This window comes from Magnolia sinica, chromosome 18, assembly GCF_029962835.1.
Source record: "Magnolia sinica isolate HGM2019 chromosome 18, MsV1, whole genome shotgun sequence".
Lineage (NCBI taxonomy): Eukaryota > Viridiplantae > Streptophyta > Magnoliopsida > Magnoliales > Magnoliaceae > Magnolia > Magnolia sinica.
Window position 1 is genome coordinate 24,021,204 of NC_080590.1, and position 27,349 is coordinate 24,048,552.

A 27,349-nucleotide genomic window follows, 5' to 3' on the forward strand; every position below is an offset into this window, starting at 1 on the left:
CCGGTGTCGAAGAAAGGCTCTGATGTAGCGTCGCACACGTGTATGCCGTAGTAGGATACGCAAGAGCCTCCCCTTCCAATCTGTCGCACGTATTTCAAAATCCAAACCGATCAGACCCACTTCCGGTAGTTTATAAGCCATTAGTTACAAGAAATCATGGCTATAAAAGGTGTATTGATGGACATCTAATCCAATGTTAAAATGAAAATAATAAACGATCTAAATTCAACAAACAGATGTACATCAATCAGTGGTCAGGATGTCTAGTGAACGTAATTTCAAGCATGAACAATCTATAGTGTATCTCACTATATAAATGAACGGTTTGGATTCGAAGCACACAGCAACTGTTGTTCGTTGGGAAGCTTCATACGTATCGTAGCAGTAACGCACCCATTTCCGATCCATCAAAGCAGCAAAAAAGAACACGCCACGTGGCCACTTCGTGTGTGGACCCCGCAGGTATAGCTGGCGGCCGACGCTTTTACTGGTTCCCTTCACTATCAGTTTCCCGCCCCAAGCTCGCCAGCTCCCTCCATGTGGATGACAAAAGCCCCCTCTCTCTCCTCCGCCCCCTGAAAGCCTCACCATCCTATTACTCAGCAAAATCAGCCACTAACCTTCTGCCACTTGTCACGATACTGTGCGCCCTTTCCCTCTCTCTCCATCTCCTTTCCTCACCTGTCCCCTTCTTTCCTTCCAGCCTCAAATAAAAAAGCGTCATTTTCTTCTTTCCCCTCACCAAAAGAAAATCCACAAGAAAATTTCGTGGCTGAGATTGCTTTTCCTCATCCTCAGACAACGAATGCTCGTTTTAGGTCACCCAAACTCCAAACGACTCCTTCCTCAGCTCCTCCTCATTTTCTACTAAGAAATCCTAACCGTCATTGCCAAACAAAGATCTATGGTCAGAAAATCCCCTGACGTGTTCTCTCTCTTTTACTTCCGCTTTTCGATCTTAGAAAAAAAAAGAAAAAAAGAAAAAAAAAGAGAAGAAAAGAAAACAGAGTCTCAACAACGTCTGTGGCTTTTTGTTGCAGTAGGTTTCAGTGATGGATCGGTTTTTACTTGTAGACATGGAAGGAGGGGGGCGGATCCGATGCTTGGTCGGGAGGATTTGAATCGACGGTCGAGATGGAGACGTATTCTTCTTCCGGAGAAGATTTGATTGTAAAGGTGATCTTGCTGACATGGATTCCTGTTTGGCTTCGAGATTTAGTTATTTCACGGTGATTTTTTCAGGTGAGGATTGTTTCTGTTATTGGCAGACGAGGAAGCCTTACACGATCACAAAGCAGCGGGAGAGATGGACGGAGGAGGAACATGGCAGGTTTCTTGAAGCTTTGAAGCTGTACGGACGAGCTTGGCAGCGCATAGAAGGTTGTATATCTCGACTATGATCTTTGTTTCTTCTCTGATCTTGAATTGATGATTCGGATTCTAAACAGTTATATATATATATATATATATATATATATATATATATATATATATATATATATATATATATATATATGAATTACTGTTAGCTTGGAACTTTTTAAGTATTTCGGATGGATTCTTTAGATTCTAGATTGGCTTTTTCTTTCTTGGATTGTCATGCGAATTTGTGTTTTGGGTTTTCTTTGACTATGAATAGAAAGTGGATTTTGGTGTTTAAGAGTTTTGTGTTGTTTAAGTGTGAACTGAAGAGGAAAGGAAAGAAGGTAAGTTGGAAGGGTAAGTTCAATCAGCAAAAAGGTCCTTAATTCTCTTTCTTATTGTCTTCTCTGTTCCTTCTTCTTCCTTGTATTTTTTACTTTCTAATGCTTAGCTCCCTTGTTTGTAACGTCTTCATTTTAGTCTTTTTTTAATTTTAATTTTTATTTTTCTTTTGTTTTTTGAAAGTTACTTTTTCATTTAGATCTATTCATGAGATCTAATAGAATTTGAAAGGTGAAACTCTCCATGGATTGGGAAACTTCACTCGTTATAAGTGGTACTGGGATATCTTTGAGTTGCGATTGTGAAGTGAAGGATCTAATTAGTGTGACTCAGATTGGATTAAAGATAGGTTTGGATCCTCAAACCCACTCATGATGATTCTCGTTGGAGTTAGATCTGATAAGATCCCAGCTTTTTAGGTCTTTGAATTCTGCTTTTGACATCACGGATCACTCGAGGAGTTAGATCGTTTGGATGCTTGTAACTTTTTAAGTTGTAAACAAGTTAAGTCTGAAAGTGAGTTTCAGGTGTAAGCAACTTACAGGTAAGCGAAATTACTTATTTTTCTCAGATTTCAAATGCACTAAAAAGATGCAAGTGACTCACAGCTTGTTACTAATTAACGGGTGAAATTTCCTGTCCAAACACCACCTGTAACTGAGTTACCTGTAAACCCTTTACAACTAATAAAACGTACAAGCATCCAAATGACCCTAGAAGTTCAAGTCCAGATCTTAGAACAACACTCTGGAAGTAACCTGTAAGTTGAGTAGGAGTTAGATTGGATAAAAACAAGTTTAGATCTTTGAACAAAACTTGTGAATTACTGTACCACTCGAGTAGAAGTAAGGTCAACCAAGCCCAGGTTTAGATTTTTTAGATGCACTCGTGAAGTGAGCAAACCCTCCACTATGAATTAGATCGGATTTAAGCTAGTGTTAGATCTCTTAACCATACTTGTGTTTGGGAACTCGTGAAGTAGTTCTCTCAAACTCCAATCAAGTCATTTATGTATGAGTTAAAATTGGACCTCGAAGAAGAAGGTAAATAAACAGGTGAGTGGTTGGATGGAGTTAAAAAACTCAACAACACCGACTATGCTTATTGGAGTAATTGCCTGAAGTCGTAATTTGTGTCAGATGGTAAGTCATGGTGGTACTCCTGCACTGGCGGTACTCGTGGTAGCATACATCGGATGGTAGGGAAAGCACCTTTTGTGCTCAAGGCATATATCTATGAGTTGAAGAAGTTGATTGAAAATGCTTAAACTCTGAAGGTTGCATGGGATGCATTTGCATCTCTGTTTCAAAGAATAGGTTTTTGAGATATATGCTCCAATCATCATTGTGGGTAAGTTTGCTAGCCCACACCGAGACTTCATGATAATGAAGGATCTGTGCAGTGATATCCCCTTTATAAGGAATCAAAGAACAAAAAATCCAATATGACAATTGATTATCCATGGATTATGATTGGAATTCTATGGGTTAATTACCATGGTTTAAAGGTGTTGGCGAAAAAAAAGGTAGTTGTGGAGGAAACTTAAATAAAACTAGTAGATATGGCATGTGCAATGCCCGTGGATATGGAGGAAGGGGCTTGTAAGACGTGGGAAACTGGGTGGGTGGAGAAGCAATTTTAAAATTGGACTTACCAAGTACTTTGACATAATGTGATGTTTGGCCCAATGCTCTGCTGGGCACCGGTTCTCACGAGTTCTCATGAGAACTTTTTGAGAACTCATCACAAGTGATGCAAGCCCAAAATCTGAACGGTTCACGTGATGCAGCACCCCATGAAACCCCCATGGCCCAACTTTTACCCTAATCCAAAACTTTGGTGGGCAATGGCAAAAGAAAACAATTTCCTCCCCTTATTTGCATCTCTCTTTGCTATGGCCCACCTAAGTTTTGGATTAGGGTGAAAATTGGTCCCTGGGGGTTTCATGGGGTGCCACATCACATGGACCATTTGAATTTTGGGCCTATGACACGTGTGCAAAGGTGTGCACGTGAGCATGCCTCGTGATGTTTGATACAAAGGCACTTTGAAATCGTACACGTGGAATACATTAACTCAGTCAAACTATCTAGGTTGTCAGACCAACTTTAGATAGCTCATCATTTAAATTTTAAAATTGATCTAAGCATCTTAATCTTCGACTTTATATATTCGTTTCTTGAATTTGTACCATTAGTTGTTTTCATCTAGACCGTCAATATCCATCAACAAGCTAGTTTGGACATTAAGTCGACAAAACTTTTTGTTGAGGAGTCATCCAAATTAGAGCCCATGATTTGTATGGTTTATTTTTAGTTCATTTTATGCCACATTTACAAATTTATCAATGCAAAGTGCTAACATATCAACCGTCATGCTTTATCAGAGTATCTGAGTTCTTCTCATTGCAAGAAAGGAAGTGTAGTTGAACAACCATGTGGCCACACGATTTACCAAATTACTTAAATATCTTTTTTTTTTTCCTAAAATAAAATCTAACCATTTTGATTTCCTTTAAAACCTTAAGAGTTTTAGCCATTCCAAAAAGTAATTGGTGGAAAATTTTGCCCCTTCACTACTCGCGATTTATACAATAGAGATTATTGGAGTCAAAATTTCCTCTTATAGAAAGTGGTTATGGTAGCTGCGTGGATTTATACTTTGGCTTTAAAGACGATAGTTACTTTTCAGTAATTACTTGGAAAAGAACACCTTTGATTATTCATAAAGCATTTCCCTTACTTAATTGGGAATGTCTTTGACTTTTGCATAGAGTTCCTATGGGATTTGGAACCTACCCTGGAGTATTTTGATTAATTTCTCCAGAAAGATGTTTGGAATATTTCTCCAACAGGATACAAGAATCCTCAAAGTTGCTTGGAGCTTTTTCCCTAGAAGGGCTTTTAAGTATTGGATATTTTCTTCCAAAAGGTCCTAATGGGGATTCCCATGTCAAATGGAGCTTCAGTGCATCTTTTTTCACCTATGTTGGTTGGACAGAGGAGTTTTTAGATGTCATTAAGAACTTCTATTTCTTTTCCTCAAATGCGAGGCAAACCACGAGTTGTGGTTATTATTGTTGTAATTATCTATAGAAAGAGTCGTTAAGATGCTCATTCGTGGAGGACATTCTTGGCACCTCTTGTTATGCGTAAAGTTGTGAGACTACCCGATATATTTCTTTCGGGCTGGTTTTACTTCGTTTAACCCTGTAAGGCTAGGGATTGGGCCCCTAAACATGGCCTGAGGGTTGAGCTCAAGCTTGAAATCTAGGCCTGATATCTAGGTCGGGTCAGGCCACGACCATCGATGAATGGTTTGGCCCTACCTGTTGGCCTAACCCAATTATCAAGTGGGTCAGTGTTATACAAAAGGATGGATGATAAGGGTCCCATTCAACTTTCATTTGTAGTTTAAAGGCATGTCTTGGATTCGGGGTCATGTTTTTGTCGTAAAAGCCATTTATATGATGGAACTCGTCATGAATGGAAGGGATATTGTATAAAAAAAGAACAGAAAGAAAGAGAGAAAGATTAAGACTATTTCAAACATTTGATCATGTCACTCTTTTCCCTATAGGGCCGGCCTTGGCCAGGCTTGACCCTTTAAGGTTAGTGCCCGAGTTTTTTTTTTTTTTTTTTTTTTTTAAATTTTTTAAAGCCCAATTAGGGTAGGCTAGGGCCAGGGCCTAGGGGATTACGGCTGGGCTAGGGCCGAGCTAGAGACTTTATGCGAGGTAGTTTCTACAACGATTCACAATGGAAAGTTCTACCTTTGCAAATAAAGTTATTTTATAGGTTTGTGGTGAGAGATGGTGCAGGGATGAACTTTCTAGCCCCTCTATAACTATGAATGAAAAGAGAGATGGATAGGGATTTTGAATTTGGGGTGTCCTTGTCTATATGGGAGTTGAGTTTAGTTGCCATTTTGAATTTGGGTACTCGAATGATAGAACTAAAGTTCTTGTAAGGAACTTCTTTTTTAATAAAGGGATGCTCCCATTTTTCCCTAATACTCAGTTTATATTCTAATTTGTCTAGGAGGGTTGTTTCCTCTCTTTTCATACAACACCCCAACCCTCCTTCCTATGCTCCAGTTTAGTTTATATTAGTTGTGTAGTGGGGTCTGCTTTCGCCTTGAGCTTGTTCAACTTTCCTTAAGGAGAGGCTTCTTATTGCCTTGTTTTCATCTTTGCATGCTTCTTTGAGGCAAGTAAATATTTTACTCATATGTTTCTTTTTTCATTTAAAAACTATAAGGTTAATAAGCCATTAAAAAGTCATGGTGTGTGTGTGTCTTTCATATCATTGATGCGACACATGAGGATGTTAGCGATGATGGTGAAAATCGATGATGTTGATTGCCGATTAATAAACGAACTTAGTGATTCGAGGAGCAACCCAACAACAAATCGATGGTGATTGGGTTCAGTCATGTAACCTTGTGACGCAAGGAAGACCGTGAAAAAGTGAAGAGGAAGATCACCGTCTTTCTCAAGTAGTAAAGGCCTTGAATCCACAAGGTAGTTTCTTGAATCCACAAGAAAAAGGAGAGAAAACTCGAATATTTTTATTGAATAATGTCTAATGTGTATGATATCTCCATTACACCACTAGTAAAGAAAAAATAAAATCCTAATTTGAAATCACCCAAAATAGCAAAATTCTAACCGTTATAGAAGTCCTAATTCAACTAGAATATAACTTACTCGAAATAGTAAGTTCACCCAAAAATAGGAAGTCCTAAATTAACCTCACGGGAGGATTCTTGACATGATTACAATCAAATCTCTAAAAAAGACGAAAATCTAAAACTCTAAAAATAAAGAAAAATGACAATATTTGGAATTTCTAAAAATAGTAAAAATTTCCTAAAATCCCAATTTTGAACTGGAAGCGTGCGTTTTCTTGAAAAATGGATGAACACGACTTGCCATGTAGGTTGGTTGACCCCAGATGGCCCGCTATATAAAGATCGATAGGTCGCGCGTCCCATAACAATGCTCAGATAAAAAGTTATGGCCAACAACAATTTCTCCCTATTTCTCCCTATTTGGATTGAATTTCTTCAAACTAGGTGCGCCTGGGGCCCAATTACATCATGCCATATGTAGGACTGGGCCCAGATCTGACGGGTTACTTCCGCTTCCATTCGGCCTTCTTTTGGTCCAACCATGCTAGGAGTGTATTTGTGTCACATCCTACATCAGTCCCCTCCACTCGGAAAGAACTCGTCCTGGAGTTATTCAATGGACTTGGCTCAGGATAATCATACTGGTTTGCCACATTGAAAGTCCGTGAGATCTCCATGCCCTTGGGAAGATCAACAATATAGGCGTTATTATTTATTTTCCTAAGGACCAAAACAGGACCTATCTTCTTATTCCTCGACTTGTTGTATGTCATAGTTGGAAACCTCTCCTTGCATAAGTGAACTAGCATGTTATCATCCACTTCAAACACCTTCTGGTACCAAGGTATTCAGCCGTAACGGTCGTAACTTAATGGTAACGGTCATAACTGTTTCGCGCTACAGGGTCGAAACGGCCATTATAGAAAAACAGGCCGTAAAGGACCTGTAATGGTCCCATGATGGTGGTAAAAGTGGTGGCTGTTACCTTTTTTTTTTTTTTTTTTTGAGAGATAACTGCAAATTTCATTAGGATCAAACGAGCAGAAACAAAAAGCTAAAAACAAAAGAGAGGGTCCGCTAAGATAGCCGGCCACACTCCTTAGCAAAAAAAGGAAATATTACATGGGGAAAGGTTTACTACATTAGAAGCCCATTCGAAAATAAGATGATGAACCCTTTTAACAACAACTTTCACTGGATTCGAAATATCACGGAAACATCTATTGTTCCTTTATTCCCAAATAGCCCACCAAACAGCGAGAAGAGACATTCTCTAAACCACTCTAATTTCCTTACCCAATGCTACACCATGCTAGGCAGCAAGCATTTGATTCGTGGAACATGGATCATCTGAAAGGAAGAAAATAGGGCTGACCAAACCTTCTGAAAGAACAAGCAATGGATGAATAGATGGTCAATCATTTCTTCATTAGCCATGCAACAAAGACAGATGTTGGGGAGAATCATTCCTCTCTTCCTAAGATTGTCCACCGTTAGGACTTTCTTTCTTCCAACTAGCCACCCAAACACCGAAATCTTTGGAGGAACTTTATACTTCCACACCCTTCCTATCATTGCATCTACCACACACGCGGACTTTTTTCCCATACTCGAATAGAGGGACTAAACAGAGAAAAGACCCTTCTTATCAAGACACCAAATCAGACTATCCTCTTGAGTTAGGTTGGGGGAAACTTTTTCAACACGTTGGAGAAGAGCCACATACTCCGCAACTTCCCGATCATGAAGGTATCTTCTGCAAGGGGGTGCCAAGTAACGATGTTACCTTGCATTGAGAAGCAATCAGCAACCACAATGGACTGAAAAGAGGCTAGGCGATATATAGAAGGAAAATCCTCCCGCAGCATAGAATTACCAACCCAAATATCTTCCCAAAATCTGATCTTATCACCTTTACCTAAGGAGAACCCAATTCTATTACGGACTTCCTTGCTAGCTCTTAGCACTCCTCTCCATATAAATGAGGCTCTATAGTAGGAGGAATCCTTGGACCACCTCCCATCGACCGATCGACAATATTTACTTTTGATGAGCTTGTTCCATAACACCCCATCTTCCATCCCAAGTCTCCACCACCACTTCCCAAGTAACGCACCATTCATACCTTTAAGATTTCTAACTCCCGCCCCACCTTCTTGAAATATTTGACACAGTTCATTCCAATCAAGCAAATGGAATTTCTTCTTATCCTCCCACCCATGCCAAAGAAAGTCCCGCCTTAGCTTTTCTAGAATCTCAGTGATCTTGGCCGGGCATCTAAGGAGAGACATGAAGTAAAGAGGGAGATTTGAAAGAGCTGCTTTGATCAAAGTGAGACACCCACCTAGGGATAAGTATCTACATTTCCACCTAGCTAGGTAGAATTCAAACCTTTCAACAACTTTATCCCAAAGGGCCATAGGAGGCTTACCAATACATAACGGAAGACCCACAAAAGTTGTTGGAAGCATGCCCAAAGTGCAACCAAAAAAATCAGCATACTTTTTAGATTCATCCACCTCCATGTTGACCCCAAACATCCTTGATTTGGAGAGATTAACTTTAAGGCCCGAGACTGCTTCAAAACAACGGATGGAAGTGCAGAGATTTCTAATTTTTGAATCTTCAACCTCGCAAAAGGGAAGGGTGTCATCTGCAAACTGAATGTGAGAAATCGGTGCAACCAAACCTTTCACCTTGAACCCACCAATTAAACCTTCAATTTGACTTTTATGAAGCATACTAGAATAAGCCTCCCCCACAATCAAAAAGAGAAAGGGCGAGAGAGGATCCCCTTGATGAAGGCCCCTAGAACTCTTGAAAAAACCTTTTGGAGACCTGTTAAGAATAATGGAGAAATAAGCTGACCCTACATTCCTTCATCCAGCTAATCCACTTCGGCCCAAAACCCAATCTATGAAGCATATAAAGGAGGTTGTTGTTAGAAGGGTGGCTGTTACCATTATTGAACACTTTGTCTGGCATCGATGTTTATTAGCCTCCACCTTGTACTTGACGCTAGACTCCTGTAACTTCTTCTGGACATCGGCATGCACTGTCATGATTCAGTCCGCCATATTTTCTACAACAATACTCATACCCAGTAACTTGGGCAAAGGGACCAAGTTGAGTGTATGTTTGGGAACACGACCATTCACAACCTCGAATAAGGACTTGTTGGTCGATTGATTTTGCATGTTGTTGAAGGTGAATTTCACTTGAGAAAGAGCAATATCCCGCATGGGGGGCAACTTGTCGAGAAGTTCATCGGGCATAATCGTTTTGAACTCTTGCAACACTGGTTTCAACTTCTTTGCAATGTTTGTGGGTTCTACTTGTTTTCCCTTTTTAACTAATGTATTAATCTCCCCCGCTCCCTCGGATTTTTTGACAAAATCCAATAAGAGAGACCACCCCTCTACTTTAGAAGTCTTGGGTTTGTTCATTCTCATAGGGGGAAGGATAATCTTTTTACCATCTTTAACAAATATAAAAATATTATTTTGGCTTCTATGTATGGCATCAACATTGTACTGCCATGGTCAATCAAGTAACATGTGACAAGCCTCCATATCAACCACGTCACACATTACTTCATCCTTGTAATATTTATCAATGGAGAACGAAATATGACATTGTTCAATTACCTTTGTTTCACTGACCTCCTTGATCCATCCAATGGAGGGGGGGGGGGGGGTTGCCTTTCTGATTTCAGTTGCAACTTTTCTACCATAGTTTTTGATACAATATTCCCATCTATGATCAAATCACAAACCTTTTGGTTCACAGTGCACCTCATTCGAAAGATGTTGTGCCGCTGTAATTTATCTCCTCCTTTGACATGTAAACAACTTTCTCACGATCAGAGCGGTTGCCTGTGATTCACCATTATCAGGTGGTGGCCTACGATTCACCATTATCTGGGGGGAGGGGGGGTCATCTTTCTGTCTTTAGTTATAGCTTTCCACCGTAGTGTTCGATACAATGTTCTCACTGCTATCGCCATCTATGATCAAATCACAGACCTTTTGGTTCACGGTGCACCTCGTTTGAAAGATGTTGTGCCGCTGGCCCGCTGTAAATCTATCGTCTCCTTTAGCGTGTAAACAACTTTCTCATGGTTAGAGTGGTGGCCCGCGATTCACCATTATTTGGTGGTGGCTTGCGATTCATTACCTGTGTCGCACCATGAACTTGATGACTGTGGACTCCATTGCCGATCTCATGTTACTCATTATTACGAACACGGGTCTGTCCTAAGGCTTCGTCAAATGGTTGATCGCTACATGTAGTCCTTGTATGGCTCATAGATTCTTCTGATGGAAAGCTTCAACTGTCTTTAGTTATAGCTTTCCACCGTAGTGTTCGATACAATGTTCTCACTGCTATCGCCATCTATGATCAAATCACAGACCTTTTGGTTCACGGTGCACCTCGTTTGAAAGATGTTGTGCCGCTGGCCCGCTGTAAATCTATCGTCTCCTTTAGCGTGTAAACAACTTTCTCATGGTTAGAGTGGTGGCCCGCGATTCACCATTATTTGGTGGTGGCTTGCGATTCATTACCTGTGTCGCACCATGAACTTGATGACTGTGGACTCCATTACCGATCTCATGTTACTCATTATTACGAACACGGGTCTGTCCTAAGGCTTCGTCAAATGGTTGATCGCTACATGTAGTCCTTGTATGGCTCATAGATTCTTCTGATGGAAAGCTTCAAATGTTGTCGTTGCCATATGATTGCTTCCAGGTGTGCCTGGGGCCCAATTACGTTATGCCCTACATAGGGCTGGCTCCGGATATGATAGATTACTTCTGCTTCCATTCGACCTTCTTTTAATCCAACCATGCTAGGTATGTATCTGTGCCACGTCCTACATCACCTTGCGAACAATTCAATGAAGGGAGAACAAAACCGGAGAATCAAGTGTGATAAAAAGGCAATTTCATAAACTCAATCAACTATGGTGCACCTCACGTACAGGTGGCTTTTTATTAACAGTCAAAGCAAAATTGTTTCCTAATTCCTACTTAACTAAAACCATCCTCTAATCACAAGAGTTACTAAAAAATATCAACTAATAAAAACTAGGCTTGAGAGAAGGTAAAATGTAAGCTGCTTCTAATTTTGATTGTTTTGGAGCTCCATGTGCTCCCCACAATCTTCCCCTACCAATCTCCACATGCCACATGTCTCTTAGAAGGGGGTAAAACACCCTTGTGTCGAAATTTTTGAATCAAAACTCATGGGGAGGTCAAGTGCGGCACTATTTCTGGAAATCGTGTAGCATTTGACTGCTGTCGACTAAATCGACCATAACTTGCTCAAACGATGTCGAATTACACGTTGGGCTCCTTTGAAAGTTGACTTGAGAAGCTTTCAAGCCGAATCAATGTCATGTCGTTTTGACATTGTATGATGGTCCAAAGGTGGGCCACAAGTTACTGCAAATGATTTTGACAATTAGTTGGGTTTTGGGATCCACCTTGGAAAGGTTGAGCAAGTGCAATATTTCTAGCAACATGCGGGAGTTAGGTGTTGGGTGGATGGGAAAGAGCTCATTGTCCTTCCTTTGGGATTTGTGAAGTTTGCATGGTCTAATATTCAGGCCAATCTGGTGCTTTCAAAAATAGACGTTATATTTCTAGGTATTGGGACAACGCGTTTTTAGGGGCCTCAAAGTGTGGTCTGGCTAGGCTAGTGTACAACGACTACCCAATTTTCTTGGTGTCTAATATCAAGTCATGGGCTCTGGTATTTGATGTCGCTCGAACCTATGTTTGTGATATCAATAATATCAGCCAATGTTATTAGTATCGCACCTCCTCGATACGAAACTCCCAAGTAGTAGCTGATTTTTTTGGTGTTAACGATATTATTGCGATATATTGCCTTATATTAATGATATATCGATACAATGCGAAATATCATTGATAGTATTGTGGATACATCGATACGGCTAGTGTATTGTGGGGTGATTTGTAAAAACTTAAAAAAATTGAAAAAAAAAATTACAAAATTCCTTTTTTTTTTTTTTTTTGGGGTCAAATCTTCCACTATTAATCCATTCTTGAGGTGAATCCAACCCTCTTCGAATATTTGGAAAAAGAAAACTCTTTTTTTTTTTTTTTTGCAAAAATCAAGATCGGATAGTGGGTGGACCGATTTTCAAGTAGTGAGTTTTTTTTTTTTTTTTTAATTTTAAATTTTAAATTTTAAAATTCATTTTTTGGTGTAAATCACTTGGAATTAGTAGAACTTAGATGGAAATCCATGATTTTGATTGTTTTGCATGCTCAATCATGCATTTCAACTTCCAATTTGGGGATTTGGGGGAAATGGGTAACATTGTGAAAAATCCTAAATTCCCCCCATTGCAGACATTTAAATTGCAATTAGATTGTGGAAAAATCACATTGGCCATGTTGGAGGGTGATCTACAGATTGACGGAGGTTTGCGGATTTTTGAAAAACAAATAATTTTTTTTTTTAAAAATATAAAGGCATAATTATTTTTTTTTCAAAAAATCTAGTTTGATTAGAGGTTATTTATCCTTAATTTGCGTGCGTTTATGAGTGTTTTTACACTATAATTTGTGAATTTGGAGAAACTGGGAAAAATATGAAATTTCCTTCATTCCACCCATTTAAATTGCAAGTATGGAAAAATCACATTAGATATGTTGGAGGCTGATCTACAGATTGATGATGGTTTTTGAATTTTTTGAAAAAAATAATTCTTAAATAAAAATATTAAAAAAATTGAAATTAATTTTTTAGGAAAAATTTCAGATTAATCAGTGGCTATTTAGCTTAATATTTCTACTTCTTTTTTTGCTTGTGAATGTATTGCTTGTTTCTTCATACATGTCTTCTTAGATTTATAAATGATATGAATTGATTTTGAATATAATTGCATCACTTCTGCCAAACAACACATAGTTAAGGACCTTGTACAAAGGAAACCTATTATGTGCAACTGTTTTGTTTTTAATGACCTTTCAATTTCTAAGTCTGTATTGATGTCTTTTTTAACATCCCTTGAAGTTTCATTGAAAAATTCTATGAATTTATCAATATTTCCCAAAAACAGAAAAACATTAGGCGATACAATTGATATTTCCCATGTGATAACCAATATGTTTCTGTATCCCAAGGGTGTGTTACATCTGTCGATACTGATATGGAAAACATTGGCTTGAATAGGGTTTTGTAGAAAAGGCAAAAGACTAGTGGAGATCCTTTAGGAGCTGTTTGACATCTTCTCTATAAATACGAGCTTATTTATAAAAAAATAAGTTTTTTTTTTCTTTTTAAATAAATTGAAATTATATTGTTTGGTAACGGTCAAGTTTAACATCTACTATTTTAAGGATAAGAGTTTTATCTCTCAACTTTTTAGTGAAGGAAAGTTTACCTATTCATTAAGAGCTTATTGTGCTCAAGTGGGTAGATGTTTTCTCTATCTTCTTTCTCTTTCTCATCCCTCCATGTGATGGACGGTCCACATCAAGGTGGGGCCCACACAATGGATGGTCCCGATCAATGGTGAGCCCCACATGATGGACAATTAACATTGATGGTGGGCCCTACATGTTGGATGATCCACATCAAGGTGGGCCCCACATAATGGATGGTTGACATTAAAGGTTGCCTCTAACAATGAATGACCCGCATCCAAGGCAGGCCCCGCACGATGGACGGTCCACATTAAAAGTGGGCCTCACATGATGGATGATGGGCGTGGGCCCCACATGAAGGATGGCCCATATCAAGGTGGGCCCCACATAATGGTTGGTCAACATCAAAGGTTGACCCCTAATGATGAATGACCTACATCTCAGGCAACCCTACATGATGGACGACCCACTTCGAAGTGGGCTCTGCATGATGAACGGTCCACATTAAAGGTGGGCCCCCCATAATGGACGATCCACATCCAATCTTTGATATGATGGATGGACCACATCCAAGGTGGGCCTCGTGTGATGGATGGTGCACATGAAGGTGGGCCCCACATAATGGTTAACTCCTAATAATGAATGATCTATATCCAAGGCGGCCCTGCTTGATTGCCAATCCACATCCAATGTCCGACATGATGGACGAGCCACAATCCAAGGTGGGCTCTGCATGATCGATGACCAACTAATATCAAGGTGGGCCCCACATAATGGACGATCCACATTAAAGGTCGTCCCCTAACAATGAATGACCCACATGATTGACGGCCCACTTCAAAGTTGGGCCCTACATGATGGATGGTCCACATAAAAGGTGTGCCCTGCATGATGGGCTACCCTTAAAGAAAGCTCTTATTTGCATGTTTTACCAAATGTGCTTGTTTCAAATAAGAACTTTTGTTGGTTATTAAAAAGTGATTTTACCAAATGTGCTTATTTCAAATAAGAACTTTTTTTGGTTATGAAAAAGTAATTTTGCCAAATGAGCTTATTCTAAAACAAGAGCTAGAAAAAAAGTTCTAATTCTCTAGCTCTTGTTGGATTAGATAAGAGTTGCCAAACGGGCCCTTAGTATGGGAGGATGTGCTAGCCATTGTCTAGTGACAAGACTTAAACTATGAAAATAAAAATTAAGTAGTGTCATAGACAATTGAACATGCTAATACCTTAGTCCAGTTGTTCATGTGACACTCTTGTAATGCTCTAATTCTACTTGAGTTAGCCTTCACCTGTGTGCAACACAGAGTGTTGTGCACCAAACTTGGCTATGTAAGAGAAGACATCAAAGTTTAATGGAATGCTTTCCATTACTTTGAGGAAGGCATCTTGCAACTTTGATTAGTGAGTCCCTAATAAGGGGAGCACTGACTTATTTATAGACGTGGGAACATTCTAGCTTCTTTACATCAATGGTTGGGATTATGCCATATGGCCAAGGTATCCCGTATCGGTATCGGTTGGCGTAATGGTGACCTCCAAAACCGATACGGATACGGGGGCGTAACGGTGATACGGGGGCGTAACGGCCCGTAACGGTGCAAAAATATTTTTTTGTCAAAAAAATATGAAAAAATATGGATTAAATCCGGAATATTCTAAGCATTCCAAATATGCATTCATTTATAAATTGGAACATGTTTATGGTGGTGTAACGGTCCACTCTTTGGTGAGAAGTTGTATCGGACTATCTGATGAATTTATGAACCAGATAACCTGAATTTGACTACAAAATTCATATATTTAATTTTCTAACTATCTACTATCAATGATAGATATATTAGAATGAATGTAATATGAAAATATCTTACATTTAGGTGTTTGCAATTATTTTTGAGGGCCAAAATTCATGCGTAAATAGAAAAAAATATAAAATGGCACCCCAAATATGTAAAATGCACATTAACATGTTCTACTATGATTAACACATCATATGACATCATTAAAACAGCAAAAGAATCATTAAAAAATGATTTTTCGAATTTTCAAAAAAAGGGCCGAAATAAATGCGTAAATAGAAAAAAATATTAAAAAAATATAAAATGGCACCCCAAATATGTAAATTGCACATTAACATGTTCTACTATGATTAACACATCATATGACATCATTAAAACAGCAAAAGAATCATTAAAAAATGATTTTTCGAATTTTCAAAAAAAGGGCCGAAATAAATGCGTAAATAGAAAAAAATATAAAAAAAATATAAAATGGCACCCCAAATCTGTAAAATGCACATTAACATGTTCTACTATGATTAACACATCATATGATGTCATTAAAACAGCAAAAGAATCATTAAAAAATGATTTTTCGAATTTTCAAAACAAGGGCCAAAATAAATGCGTAAATAGCATTAATTTCAAAAATATATAAAATGGCACCCCAAATCTGTAAAATGCACATTAACATGTTCTACTATGATTAACACATCATATGATGTCATTAAAACAGCAAAAGAATCATTAAAAAATGATTTTTCGAATTTTCAAAAAAAGGGCCAAAATAAATGCGTAAATAGAAAAAAATATTAAAAAAATATAAAATGGCACCCCAAATCTGTAAAATGCACATTAACATGTTCTACTATGATTAACACATCAAATGGCATGATTAAAACAGCAAAACAACCATTAAAATTTGATTTTTCGAATTTTAAAAAAAGGGGCCAAAATTCATGCGTAAATAGAAAAAAATATTAAAAAATTATTAAATGGCACCCCAAATCTGTAAAATGTACATTAACATGTTCTACTATGATTAACACATCATATGACATGATTAAAACAGCAAAACATATTAAAAAAAGTATAAATACCTATTTTTGACGAATTTCTGAAAAATGGCCCACCGAGCTTTGATTCAAAAAAATTTGTGATATAATGTGTTTTTATCTCAAATACCTAGCTAAGGTTGGTCGAAATTAGTAGTAGAAGGAGTGAAAAACAGTTTGGAAGCAAAAGGTTTCAAAAAAACAGCAAAAAACGAGCTAAAAATGAAAAAAAAAAAAGTTACCGTTTCGGGCACCGTTACCGTTACGTATCGGCCGATACGGCCGATACGTAACCGATTCGGCACACCCTGCATATGGCACTCATCTAGGTCAGGAACACTATAATTCTTCTAGACTAATGTACACTCATCTAGCTATAAGAACCTCCTGGTGAACTTCTAAACATTCTAGAGATCTCTACACTGCTAGAAATCCAAAACATTGGGGAATAATTCTTGTATGTGGAACCCATAAAGGGATTATATACAAGTGAATACATAATGGGATGGAAATTTACATACCAGAAGAGGAAGTTCCTATCTAATGTCTACATATTTGCAACTCAAAAGACATGCTAGACATAGAATCTATGAATGTACGTAGCATCCAGCAGGTTGACATCTGCCTCTACACTACCCCTTAAATTGAGGCCGAGTAAACAACATCACCAAAAGAGGACGATCCTATCTAGTCTTTGCATATTTACAACTGAAAAACATAGGGCCCGTTTGTAAAATCTGAAATCCGAAGTCTGAATCTAAAGTTTGAATCTGAAATCTGAATTTGAAGTTGGAAAACTAATAATGAATCTAGAATAACTTGTTTGTTAACTAACGTGTAAAATGTTTAAAATATATTAATTTGACACATTTACCCATATGAAACAATTGTGATTGAATCCCTACCTTTGAAAACTCCATGAATTTCACTTAAATGTTTATTTGTCATCCAACCTATTGAAAAGGTCACAAGCAGCTAGATGAAGGAATGACACAAATATCAACATGATACAAAGCTTTTGTGGCCCAAAAGAATTTTTAAATGGTCAATCACCATTGTGTCCTATACAAAGGTCCATATAAGATTTGAAGCTAATTTATTTTTTGGATGATGCCCTAAAATAAGCTTTCGATATAGATGGACAGTATGGATGTAGTCACATATATCACAATAGGCCCCGGGTGTGAGCCAGATTTCATGGAAAAACCTTTCCCAAAAAGTCTACCGTTGGAAATCTAGGTGGGGCCCACCCTGATGTTTGTGTGAAATCCACCTCGTCCATTCGTTTTGTGAGATCATTTTAGGACAGTGCTAAAAATGAGCCGTATCCAATACTTAAATGGGCCGAAAATGTGAGGGTTGGACGCCCATAATTAAAGTATTCCTGGGGCCACAAAAGTTTTCAATCATGTAAATATTTGTGGTTTGAGTTCATCTCACTAGGAATGACATTATGAATCGTATTGATGGCATGTAAACATCACTGTCGACCTTAGGGAGGTTTCAACGATAGGAATTTTCCTACCCACCTTTTCCTTTAGTGCGGCCCACTTAAGTCTTGTATCCTCCTCATTTTTTGTCTCGAGTCCTAAAATGATCTCAAAACACGAATGGACAAATTAGATTTATCACAAACATAACGGTGGGCTCCACGTAAGATTCTAGCGCGCAGGAACTTCCTGCGAAAGGCATTTACACATCATTCGCACCCCAAATCTAGGAGGGGATTGTGTACTACCCCACCAAGATCTACCTAAATATGGACAATTAAGGGCTTTGTGAGGCATACCATCATATATATATATATGTTTTATCCATACCGTCTATTCATTTTTTCATATTATTTTAGAAATTGAGACAAAAAACAAGGCAAATATAAGGCTTAAGTGGGCCACACTACAAGAAACTGGGGGAATTGGGTGCCTATCATTGAAAGCTTCTTGGGGCCACATAAGGCTCTTATCAAGCTAATTTTTGTGTTTTTCCTTCATCCAAGTCTGTGTGACCTTATAAAGAGATTTGATAGCAAACAAGCTTCACGGTGGACATCAGGAATGTTTTAACGGTAGTTGTTCCTGTCCCACTACTTTATGTGGTATGGTTGACTTGAGCTTTGGATGTGCATCTTTTTTCGGATCATGTTTTAGAATGATATAAAAAAGTTGATAGACGGAGTGGATCTAATACATAAATCATGGTGGGCTCAGAGAAGTGCCCCGTGTTAAAAGTTGGGATGTGTATAACGCAAGGGAGAAAATCTTTGTCGCAGAGGACAATTTTGGATTAAAAAATAATAATCATGGAGCGCATTCTTGATTCCCCATTAAGCTAGACTCCTATCACGGAAAAATTTCGGCATAAAATGGAGCGCTTTCCTTCTTCCGCGTTAACAAACACCACTAAACATGAAATATTTTCCAAATTCCGTGTTAAGTGCAAAAATTCAGCGTTAACAAACAGGCCCATAGTCTCCATATAATCTAAAGAATGTACATGGCATCCATCAGGCTGATTGCTAAATGTTAATAAAGAATAGGATCGGGAAAAATTTCCCCACTGTCCTTCTACTTGACATTCACCTCCATAGGCGTAGTCATTTGTTTGGCATTGGTGCTATTTAACAATCAAACCAGGTCTTTTGTGTGTTTCTTTTGATGAACAATGTGCCCATTGGGAGAATAGGAGACTTCTAACCCACAAAACTATGAGATGTCCTGGATCTTCATCTTAAAAGATTCACTTATAAGATGCTTTTTGAATGTTTTCAAAATCATTACAAGTGATAAGAATATCATCAACATATAATAGAAGTAATTCCTTGTCTAGTATGATGGGTAAGGTATACTCAGCATTGAGAATTGCATGGCAAAATTGATACCCATGGAGCCTATTTAGTCCATACAAGGACTTGTTTAATCAACATACCATTAACTTTTCATTACAAAAACCCACATGGAAAACAGATAGATACAATGCCTTTTGGATTTTGTTAGAGGAAAACATTCTTCACATATTTAAAAGATATCCATTATCAAATGGTAGAAAGCATAACAATTGTGTGGACACTAGTCATCTTAGAGATTGGAAAAAAAAGTCTGATCATGGTTACTGGTACCATATTCCTATTTATACCCCTGGCCAACTAATCGAGCTTTGGAGTTCCCAATCTCCCCATCAAAATGGAAGTTCACTGAAAAGCCCATTTGCTGCCAATAATGGAAGTATCGGCTGGAAAAGCACAAGATCCAAGTCTTGTGATGTATATTCCCCAGCATTGCCTAAGTGTAAAACACAAATCTTAACATCAAATTGATTCTTTACTTCCATATGAAACACTTTAAAGAAAGAAAATAGTGTAGACTGATTTTTCATCAAATATAACCATTACATATGTGAATAGTTATCTACATATATTATTATATACTTAAAATTAGACAAATTAGGAAGACAGATGGGACTCCATACATCAAACTGAACTAAGAGAACGAACTAACACTGTTTATTCCCACGCCATGGAAATGTGACTCTATGATGCTTGCCTAACTCACAAGCTTCACACTCTAGCTTGGACACTAAAGTCAATGATGGAATAAGACTCTTTAAACTTTTTAATGATGGGTGACCAAGCTCGTAATGCCATTGATGAGGGGAAACTCTACTTACAATGCAGTTCTAGCCACTCCATTGTTAAGCTGATAGGGATCATCAGCTCCATGTTCTCCACCAATTGTCCCACCTGTCTTTAGATCCCGAAATTTATAATAGGAAGGATAGAATGTTATGGAACAGTTACAGGATAGTCAGTTTATTAATAAATAGTAGATTCAAACAAAATTTAGGAATGCACAAAATAGATGACAATGAGAGAGTAGGACATGTAGTACCCAACCAAGAGACATGGATTGAAGTACTTGTGGAATTATGTAAAAGTGAAAGGAAATAGAAAAGAGGAAGAAAAGAGGGGGAAAAGAGAATGGAGAGAGAAAACTAGAGTTGTACATCCCCACTCTCTCCCTTTTTATATTAAGCAAAAAAAAAAGCAAAAATGCCAAAATACCCCTCACTTACAATTTGTGTGCATATTAAGTATACCTAATAAACTAAATAAAGGGACACATGGACAAAACTAAAGGCTAGGTGGGCCGTACAATCGTAAGACCCCTTATTACAACTATCTAGGTGGGCCGTACAATCGTACGGCGCGCCCAACACTAAATGCGTGCAAATGCCTTACTAACCAATGTGATCTCACTACCTCCAAGAATATGAGCTTGCACTAGCTTGAACTCTAAATGCAGACCATAGAGAAAATTAGTGACACAAAATTCCTTTTTTTGTTCTCATAACTTCATAATCATCTAACCAGGGCTGATATACGTTCATGTCTACCCACATACCCTGCAAGATATAGAGGTATTCTTCTACACTCATGATCATTTGAAAACGGCCGGTTTATGTTCAATTCTTCCTGCATACCCTGCATGATAGAATAGTATTCTTCACAATCCACACTTTAATCACCTTGTTGAAGCACAAAACTTTTCTTGACATAAATCACATGTACGAGTTAAGTTTTTCTTGCTTGAGTAGATTTTCTTTAAGGTTTCTCAAGCTTCTTTTGCTTTCAAAGAACATAGCATTGGTGCTAATTGTCGGTGGCGCTAATGCTCAATTCCATGCTATTCTAAAACAAAGATCTGATTTGGGCAGCTTCTGCCCCCAGTTTTCATAGTCGGCAAATTTTTCATCAAGTGGAGGCGATTTCAAATATTTCACCTGCCGTCTACTTGTGATAAAAGTTCTACAGATGTGGCCATTGCAAATAGTTTGCACCAGTCAACTTGATTGTTGTGATTTGGAAGTTCATAGACTTGGAGTTAAGAGATTAGTTGTAGTATCATTCTTCATGTCCATTTAAAACCACTGAAGAACTTAGAAACATGGAGCAATAAGATGAACATAATACTGGTCAACAACTTGAAAGAGATGCAAAAGGTTGATCTCCACCGCACAACCACACTAATATCCATGATTAGCCGCTTGACATGACAAACTCGTCGAATCTTATGGTAGATGCAAATTTGACCATGTATGCACCTTTGGCTCACTTTGAACCATCTTGATAGTTTTGGAAGAAATGGGCATCACATACATGTTGGAGGAAATGAACATAGAGAACTTTAAATTAAGAGCAAGGCAACAGTCAAAACTGGTCTTGCTGAATTTTGTTTATAACATGCAGAAAAATGAAGAAATTTCCCTTTAGATTTGGATGTTGAAATGCTTCATATTCTAGTTGATACAACCATCAGTTTCTTTAGGATTAGACCTGTCTCCATCTTCTTCCAATGCCTCAACTGCTTTATGAAGCTTAGTTAATAGAGCAGGATTAGAAGGTACAATAGAGACAAGCATCCCTAGTGAAGAGAGGTCGACCATGGCAATTAGTCTGATGAGTTGCATCCTTTACTGTAGATTTGCAATCATTGTGTATCAATAGACTCTGTTATCTTCAAAGTAGAATGCTCATTCTTGAGCTGGTAAAACCATGCCGTGAGGACCATGGAAGAGGTACAAAGAGGGAGTTAGAAAAGTGGAGGTACTTTTGTTATTAGGAAAGACCCTAGGAAACCAGATTGGGATTGCTGGTTACTCTTGAATGGAAAGAGTATCAATATTAGCAGAAAGGAAAATTGCTCTATCACAAATATTATGGCAAGCGATGTAAAGGATCAAGACCACAATAACTTGTACGAACCAAAGATGGGAAATTCTCACTCGAGTCAACTCATTTTTAAGATGAATTCAGTCAAAAGTCAGAATACTTGCTTTATGCAGAAAATGTCTTGACTAGACTGTTGAGTTTGTATGTGAATCAAAGACTCTCCTTAGTCAAACGAAAGTTGCCCATGTCATGCTATTCTTTTATGGAAAAACCTGAGTGAATAAGACTACCTTATTTAATCGTGATTCCATTTGATCAATTCAAAGATTTGCATGTGTTAGGGTGTTTTAGTCTTTCCTTGAAACATTTAGGTAATTTTCATGGTCTGAGACTCTTGAAGTCATTAAGGTTTCAGCCCCCCCCCCCCCTCAAAAAAAAAAAAATAAAATTGATCTTGACTCCTAGGGGTAGGCTTTTTTTATCAAAATTTCAAGGTTAAGAGTCCAGATCACTTTAGCTGTGATCAACAATATTGGAACAACTTCAGTGACCCTGAAGATATTCATGATAGCTGTGCATATATAGGATTCATTTATCTACTGTTTGTTTGCTGCTAAACTCACTAAATCAGAACACGGAAGCAAAGTTGAAACCATGGAGCACCCTGAGATTCGAGATCAATAACTTGGGGAAGGGAATAAATTAGTCCTTCATTCCAATAGTTGTGATGGTTGCCATCAAAGAACATAGACAATGAGGCAATTGAGTTGCATATAGGAGGACAGAGAGGTAGGTAATAATGTTTAGGTTCTTGTATTGTGTCTTTTTTCTCCTCTCCTCTTTTAGGGTTTTCATCAGACATGCAAATGGGGTGACACACCCACATGCATGCATAGAGGGGGAGATACATTATAGGCGAGGAGGATAGAGTTCAAATAAATGATTCCATCGACTCCCTTCTTGAGAGAGAATGTATAACACCTAAAGGGGCCCCCACGAAGGGAGCTGTAAACATTTGTGTGGGGGTATATAGAGCCCCTACTTCTAATATCTCCCACTTGGTTTTTTTTTAATATTTTTTTTAATTTTTATTATAGAGATAATTTCAAAATTTATTAGAAATCTCGTCAAAGTGAGGAAAGAAAACAACCCCAACAACCAAAATCAGACATTCACAAAAAGAGAATCCGCTGAAGCGGCCTTTACATAAACAACCCAACCCAAGACAAGACCTTTGATTTTCCTAATGACCTCATTTCCCACTTGTTTTATTGATCCTAAGTTCCACATATCTTCCCCTACACTGTCATGGCTACACTAGACTGAATAGTTTGATCCTCATACATGTTACTAGATGTGGTGTTCTAGGACTTTGCATGAACTGACTCACTATACTGATTGAGAAGGCAATATCAGGTTTGTTAATGGCCAAATAGTTGAGTTTGCTAATGAGTCTCCTCTACATACCAGGGTCTTCTAACAATTCTCCTTCATTAGGTTCAGGTTTGAGATAACGGTCCATTAGTGTATCAATTGGTTTAGCACCCAACATCCTTTTCTCTTCTAACAAGTCGCAAATATATTTTCTCTGACATAAATTTATTCCAACTCTTGATCTTGCCAGTTTAATACCCAAAAAATATTGAAGAAGACCAAGATCTTTGATTTGAAACTGAGTTTGAAGGTATCACTTCAACTTTACAACACCCTCCAAGTCATCATATCATCCACATACATAGTAAGAATTAAGTACGCAGAGGTAGAGTGCTTTGAGAAAACTAAGTGTTCTACTTTACTCATTTTTATTTCAAATAATACAACTACACTCTTGAACTCATCAAACCAGGCTCGTGGTGATTGCTTCAACCCATATATAGATTTATGTAACCTGCAACATACCTATGAGATTGCTCTGTGTAGACTTCTTATAGATCTCCATGTAGGAACGCGTTCTTCACATCCAACTGAAGGAGAGGCCAATCATGATTTGCAGCTAGTGATATAACAAATTAAATTGAAGTAAGCTTAGCCATTGGTGAAAACTTATTCAGATAGTCTACTCCTTAAATCTGAGTATACCCCTTAGCGACCAACTTGGCTTTGTAATGATCTGTTGACACATCATTGTTCACACCCCAAGTGCAGGGTTGTGATGTAGTAATAAACTCGGTAAGACCGAGGTCGAATCCACAGGGACTGAAACCTGTACGTTATCTGAAAATAACCAGATCTAGAACTAGGCTAAGATGAAATCTAAACCAATTGTGATTTGAGGAATAATGGTGAAATATTAATCTAAACTTAAAGAATTCAGAGAAAGGGAACTAGGGATTCAGAGGATTCACTTGTAGAGATCAGGGAGATCTTATGCCTGCTTCATGGATATTATACTGAACTTACTTGATATAGTTTTCAAGAGATGAAAGGTATAAGAATTTGGTATGATTCCATCACAAATCCATGCCTAAGAGACAAGGTAAACAACAGAATTTAGACCAATTCATAACCAACTAAAAGATGTATGAGTGTTAGGAAGGATTCCATCATCCAACCATGTCTATGAGACGATGGCGAACAACAGGGTTTCCGAACATCAAAATAAAAGGAAAGGAATTATTCAAGCCATCACAGATCTACTGTAATTTAAATCACAACAAACCATTAATGACTAAAAGAATTTTTTAAATCAAAACAGAGTCAATCAGTTCAGTTCAAATCAAACCTGTAGAAGCTCCCATCACGCCACAAGCTTCACCTCTTAGCCCTAGCTAAGAGATTTAGCCTAACATAATCATAGGAAAAAGAAGAAAAATAAAGAAAAATACATAAAAATTCCAAACACTTCTCTCTCCGCCTCTCTTTCTCTATCTGACGTCCCTTGTTCAAGCACCCCCTCTTCTCCACGTTTGGAACTCTTTTTATAGCTTTTGGAGTGGTGGAAATTGGATTTGGGAAGCTATCGCACGCGCAGCGAAAGCCTTTTCGCAGCCAAGTTCGGGGCTTCATAACTCTCGCGTTCCTTGCATTATTTCTGTAAAATCAGCGTCTCTTGGAAGTATTTTGGCTGGCCTACACCATGGACGGTTTAGATCTGTTATATGATCAAAGATGGTGGGCCACAACTGCCTGGAAAATCAGATTTCGCGGACGTGCGTAGCCTTTCGCACGTCCGGCGCTGACGTGATCGGTGGGCCCCACAAAAGTATTTTCAGGGAAATCCACCCCGTCCATTAGATTGCCCTCGAAATTTCGGTCAGAAATGGATGGTTTTTCATGTCCATTGGCTCAGAATCAGAGAAGAAATCATCCAAACATCAATTTGAACGTTGCAGGGCAGTCCACTTATGGCCTTTGTATCGCGCACGTGTGATTGCATGGGTCCAAAAGTTCAGCATGGGTTTGAAGATTTCATGGTCCTCTACAAGATGGACGGTTCAGATTGGTCGTACGTACACTATGTGGGGCCCACTAGCGTCCGCAAAAACGGACAGCGTCCATCCGTTATACAACGCTAAAACGGCAACTGCCGTGTTGGGAAGAAGACGCGGGTCAGCAGCGCTGACCCGCTTTAGTTGATTCGGTGCGGCTCGCGGCAGTTGTGTACCTTATGTACACACGTTGTATAAACGGAGCCCATTGTGATGTTCTATCAAAATCCAAACCATTGATTTGATTAATCTCCCTATTTAAGGCGTTGAGGCCAGATTTTAGGCAGCTCCAGATATCAGGCGAGCCCAGAATCAACGGTTTATGGGTTGATCTGTCAGTTGGGGTACTTCCATAGTGATCCGAGGGCTGAAATTTGATATGTACGGTTAATTTATGGCCCTCAGGCCATGTATGAAGTTTTGAGCCAATCAGATGGCGAGAACTATGTGATCTTGCATTTTTCACCAATTTCGAGCCTCTTTAACGTGAATGGCCTGATTTCCTCGGATCCCTGGTGTGTAATTCCATCGATCTTGGTCCCCTGGAGTCCGTCCCTTGCCTTGGGTGTCATCAGAGCGTTAAATCCATGGTTTAAGCATCCTTTTTCAGTTCATGCTTGTAAATACACTCTGCCTCACAAACACGATTAAATCAGGCTATTAAACGGTATCATGCTTGTAAATCCATGCAATAACTGGGTCTGATATGCAATATTTGACCCTCAACAATCATGCATGGACTTAACTGCATACACCCACCTACACTTGACTGGGATCTTACTCGAAGGAAGATGAGTCAGCTCACAAGTATCATTGGAGTACATGGCTTCCTTCTCTTCATCCATAGCTCTTTTTCAATTTTCATTTAATGATGCTTCTTAGATTGACATAGGAATGGATATAGTAGACAAGGTAAGGGCAAACTTATGATAATTTGTAGACAAAATGAGAAAATGTGATAAAATTGAAGATAGAATAAGTAACACGAGCATTTACATTTTTGGATCACAATAGGAAGATCATCAACAACCTCAGGAGACTTGGGACTAAGAACCTCAGCTGGTGCAGTAGTCGATTGAGTAGATTGAAGATGAATAGTTTGTAATGCCTTGTCTTTTTTCCTTTTCTTGTACTAAGTCTGGTGAAATCCTTTTGAGGTGGCATTGACATCTCGACATCAAATTTTGAAGGAAATACACTTGGCAAGTGAACTAACAAAGATGTGTCTTCGACAGTATGCTCGTTTTTAATGTAGAATGGAACATTTTAAAAGAAAGAGCCATTAGTAGTCATATAAATGCTTCTTAAGAGTGGGGGGATAGCGCTGACAACCCTTTTGAGTATGAGAATATCCTAGAAAGATACACTTAACTGAACGAGGTAAACATTTATCTTGACCTATCCCAAATATATGAGCAAAGCAAGTACATCTAAACACTTTGGGAGAAACATGAAAAACTAGTTGATCAAGAAATATTAAAGAGTGATGTTTTACCATCTAAAACTGATAAAGGCATCTTGTTGATCATATGACATGAAGTAAGAATTGTGTCAACCCAAAAGATCTACGAAACATTCATTACTAGCAACAACTCTCGAGTAACTTCCACTAGATGTCTATTCTTGCATTCAACCACCCCATTTTGCTGGGGTGTATAAGCATAAGAGGTTTGATGAATAATAC

The 27,349-nt window shown here is 38.4% G+C and overlaps 1 protein-coding gene across 3 annotated transcripts in view; it reads left to right on the forward strand.

Annotated features, from left to right (window-relative positions):
• Positions 1-747: 747 nt before the first annotated feature.
• LOC131233627 (protein LATE ELONGATED HYPOCOTYL) overlaps positions 748-27,349 on the forward strand; it is a 46,049-nt gene continuing 19,447 nt past the window's right edge. Inside the window, exons 1-3 of one of the 3 annotated variants that reach the window (XM_058230409.1) lie at positions 748-907; positions 1,041-1,176; positions 1,269-1,380. In XM_058230409.1, coding sequence (XP_058086392.1) covers positions 1,135-1,176; positions 1,269-1,380 — 154 coding nt within the window. In that variant the 5' untranslated portion in view covers positions 748-907; positions 1,041-1,134. The remainder of the gene's footprint in view (positions 908-1,040; positions 1,177-1,268; positions 1,381-27,349) is intronic. The other 2 variants (XM_058230408.1, XM_058230410.1) reach the window with 2 other exon arrangements.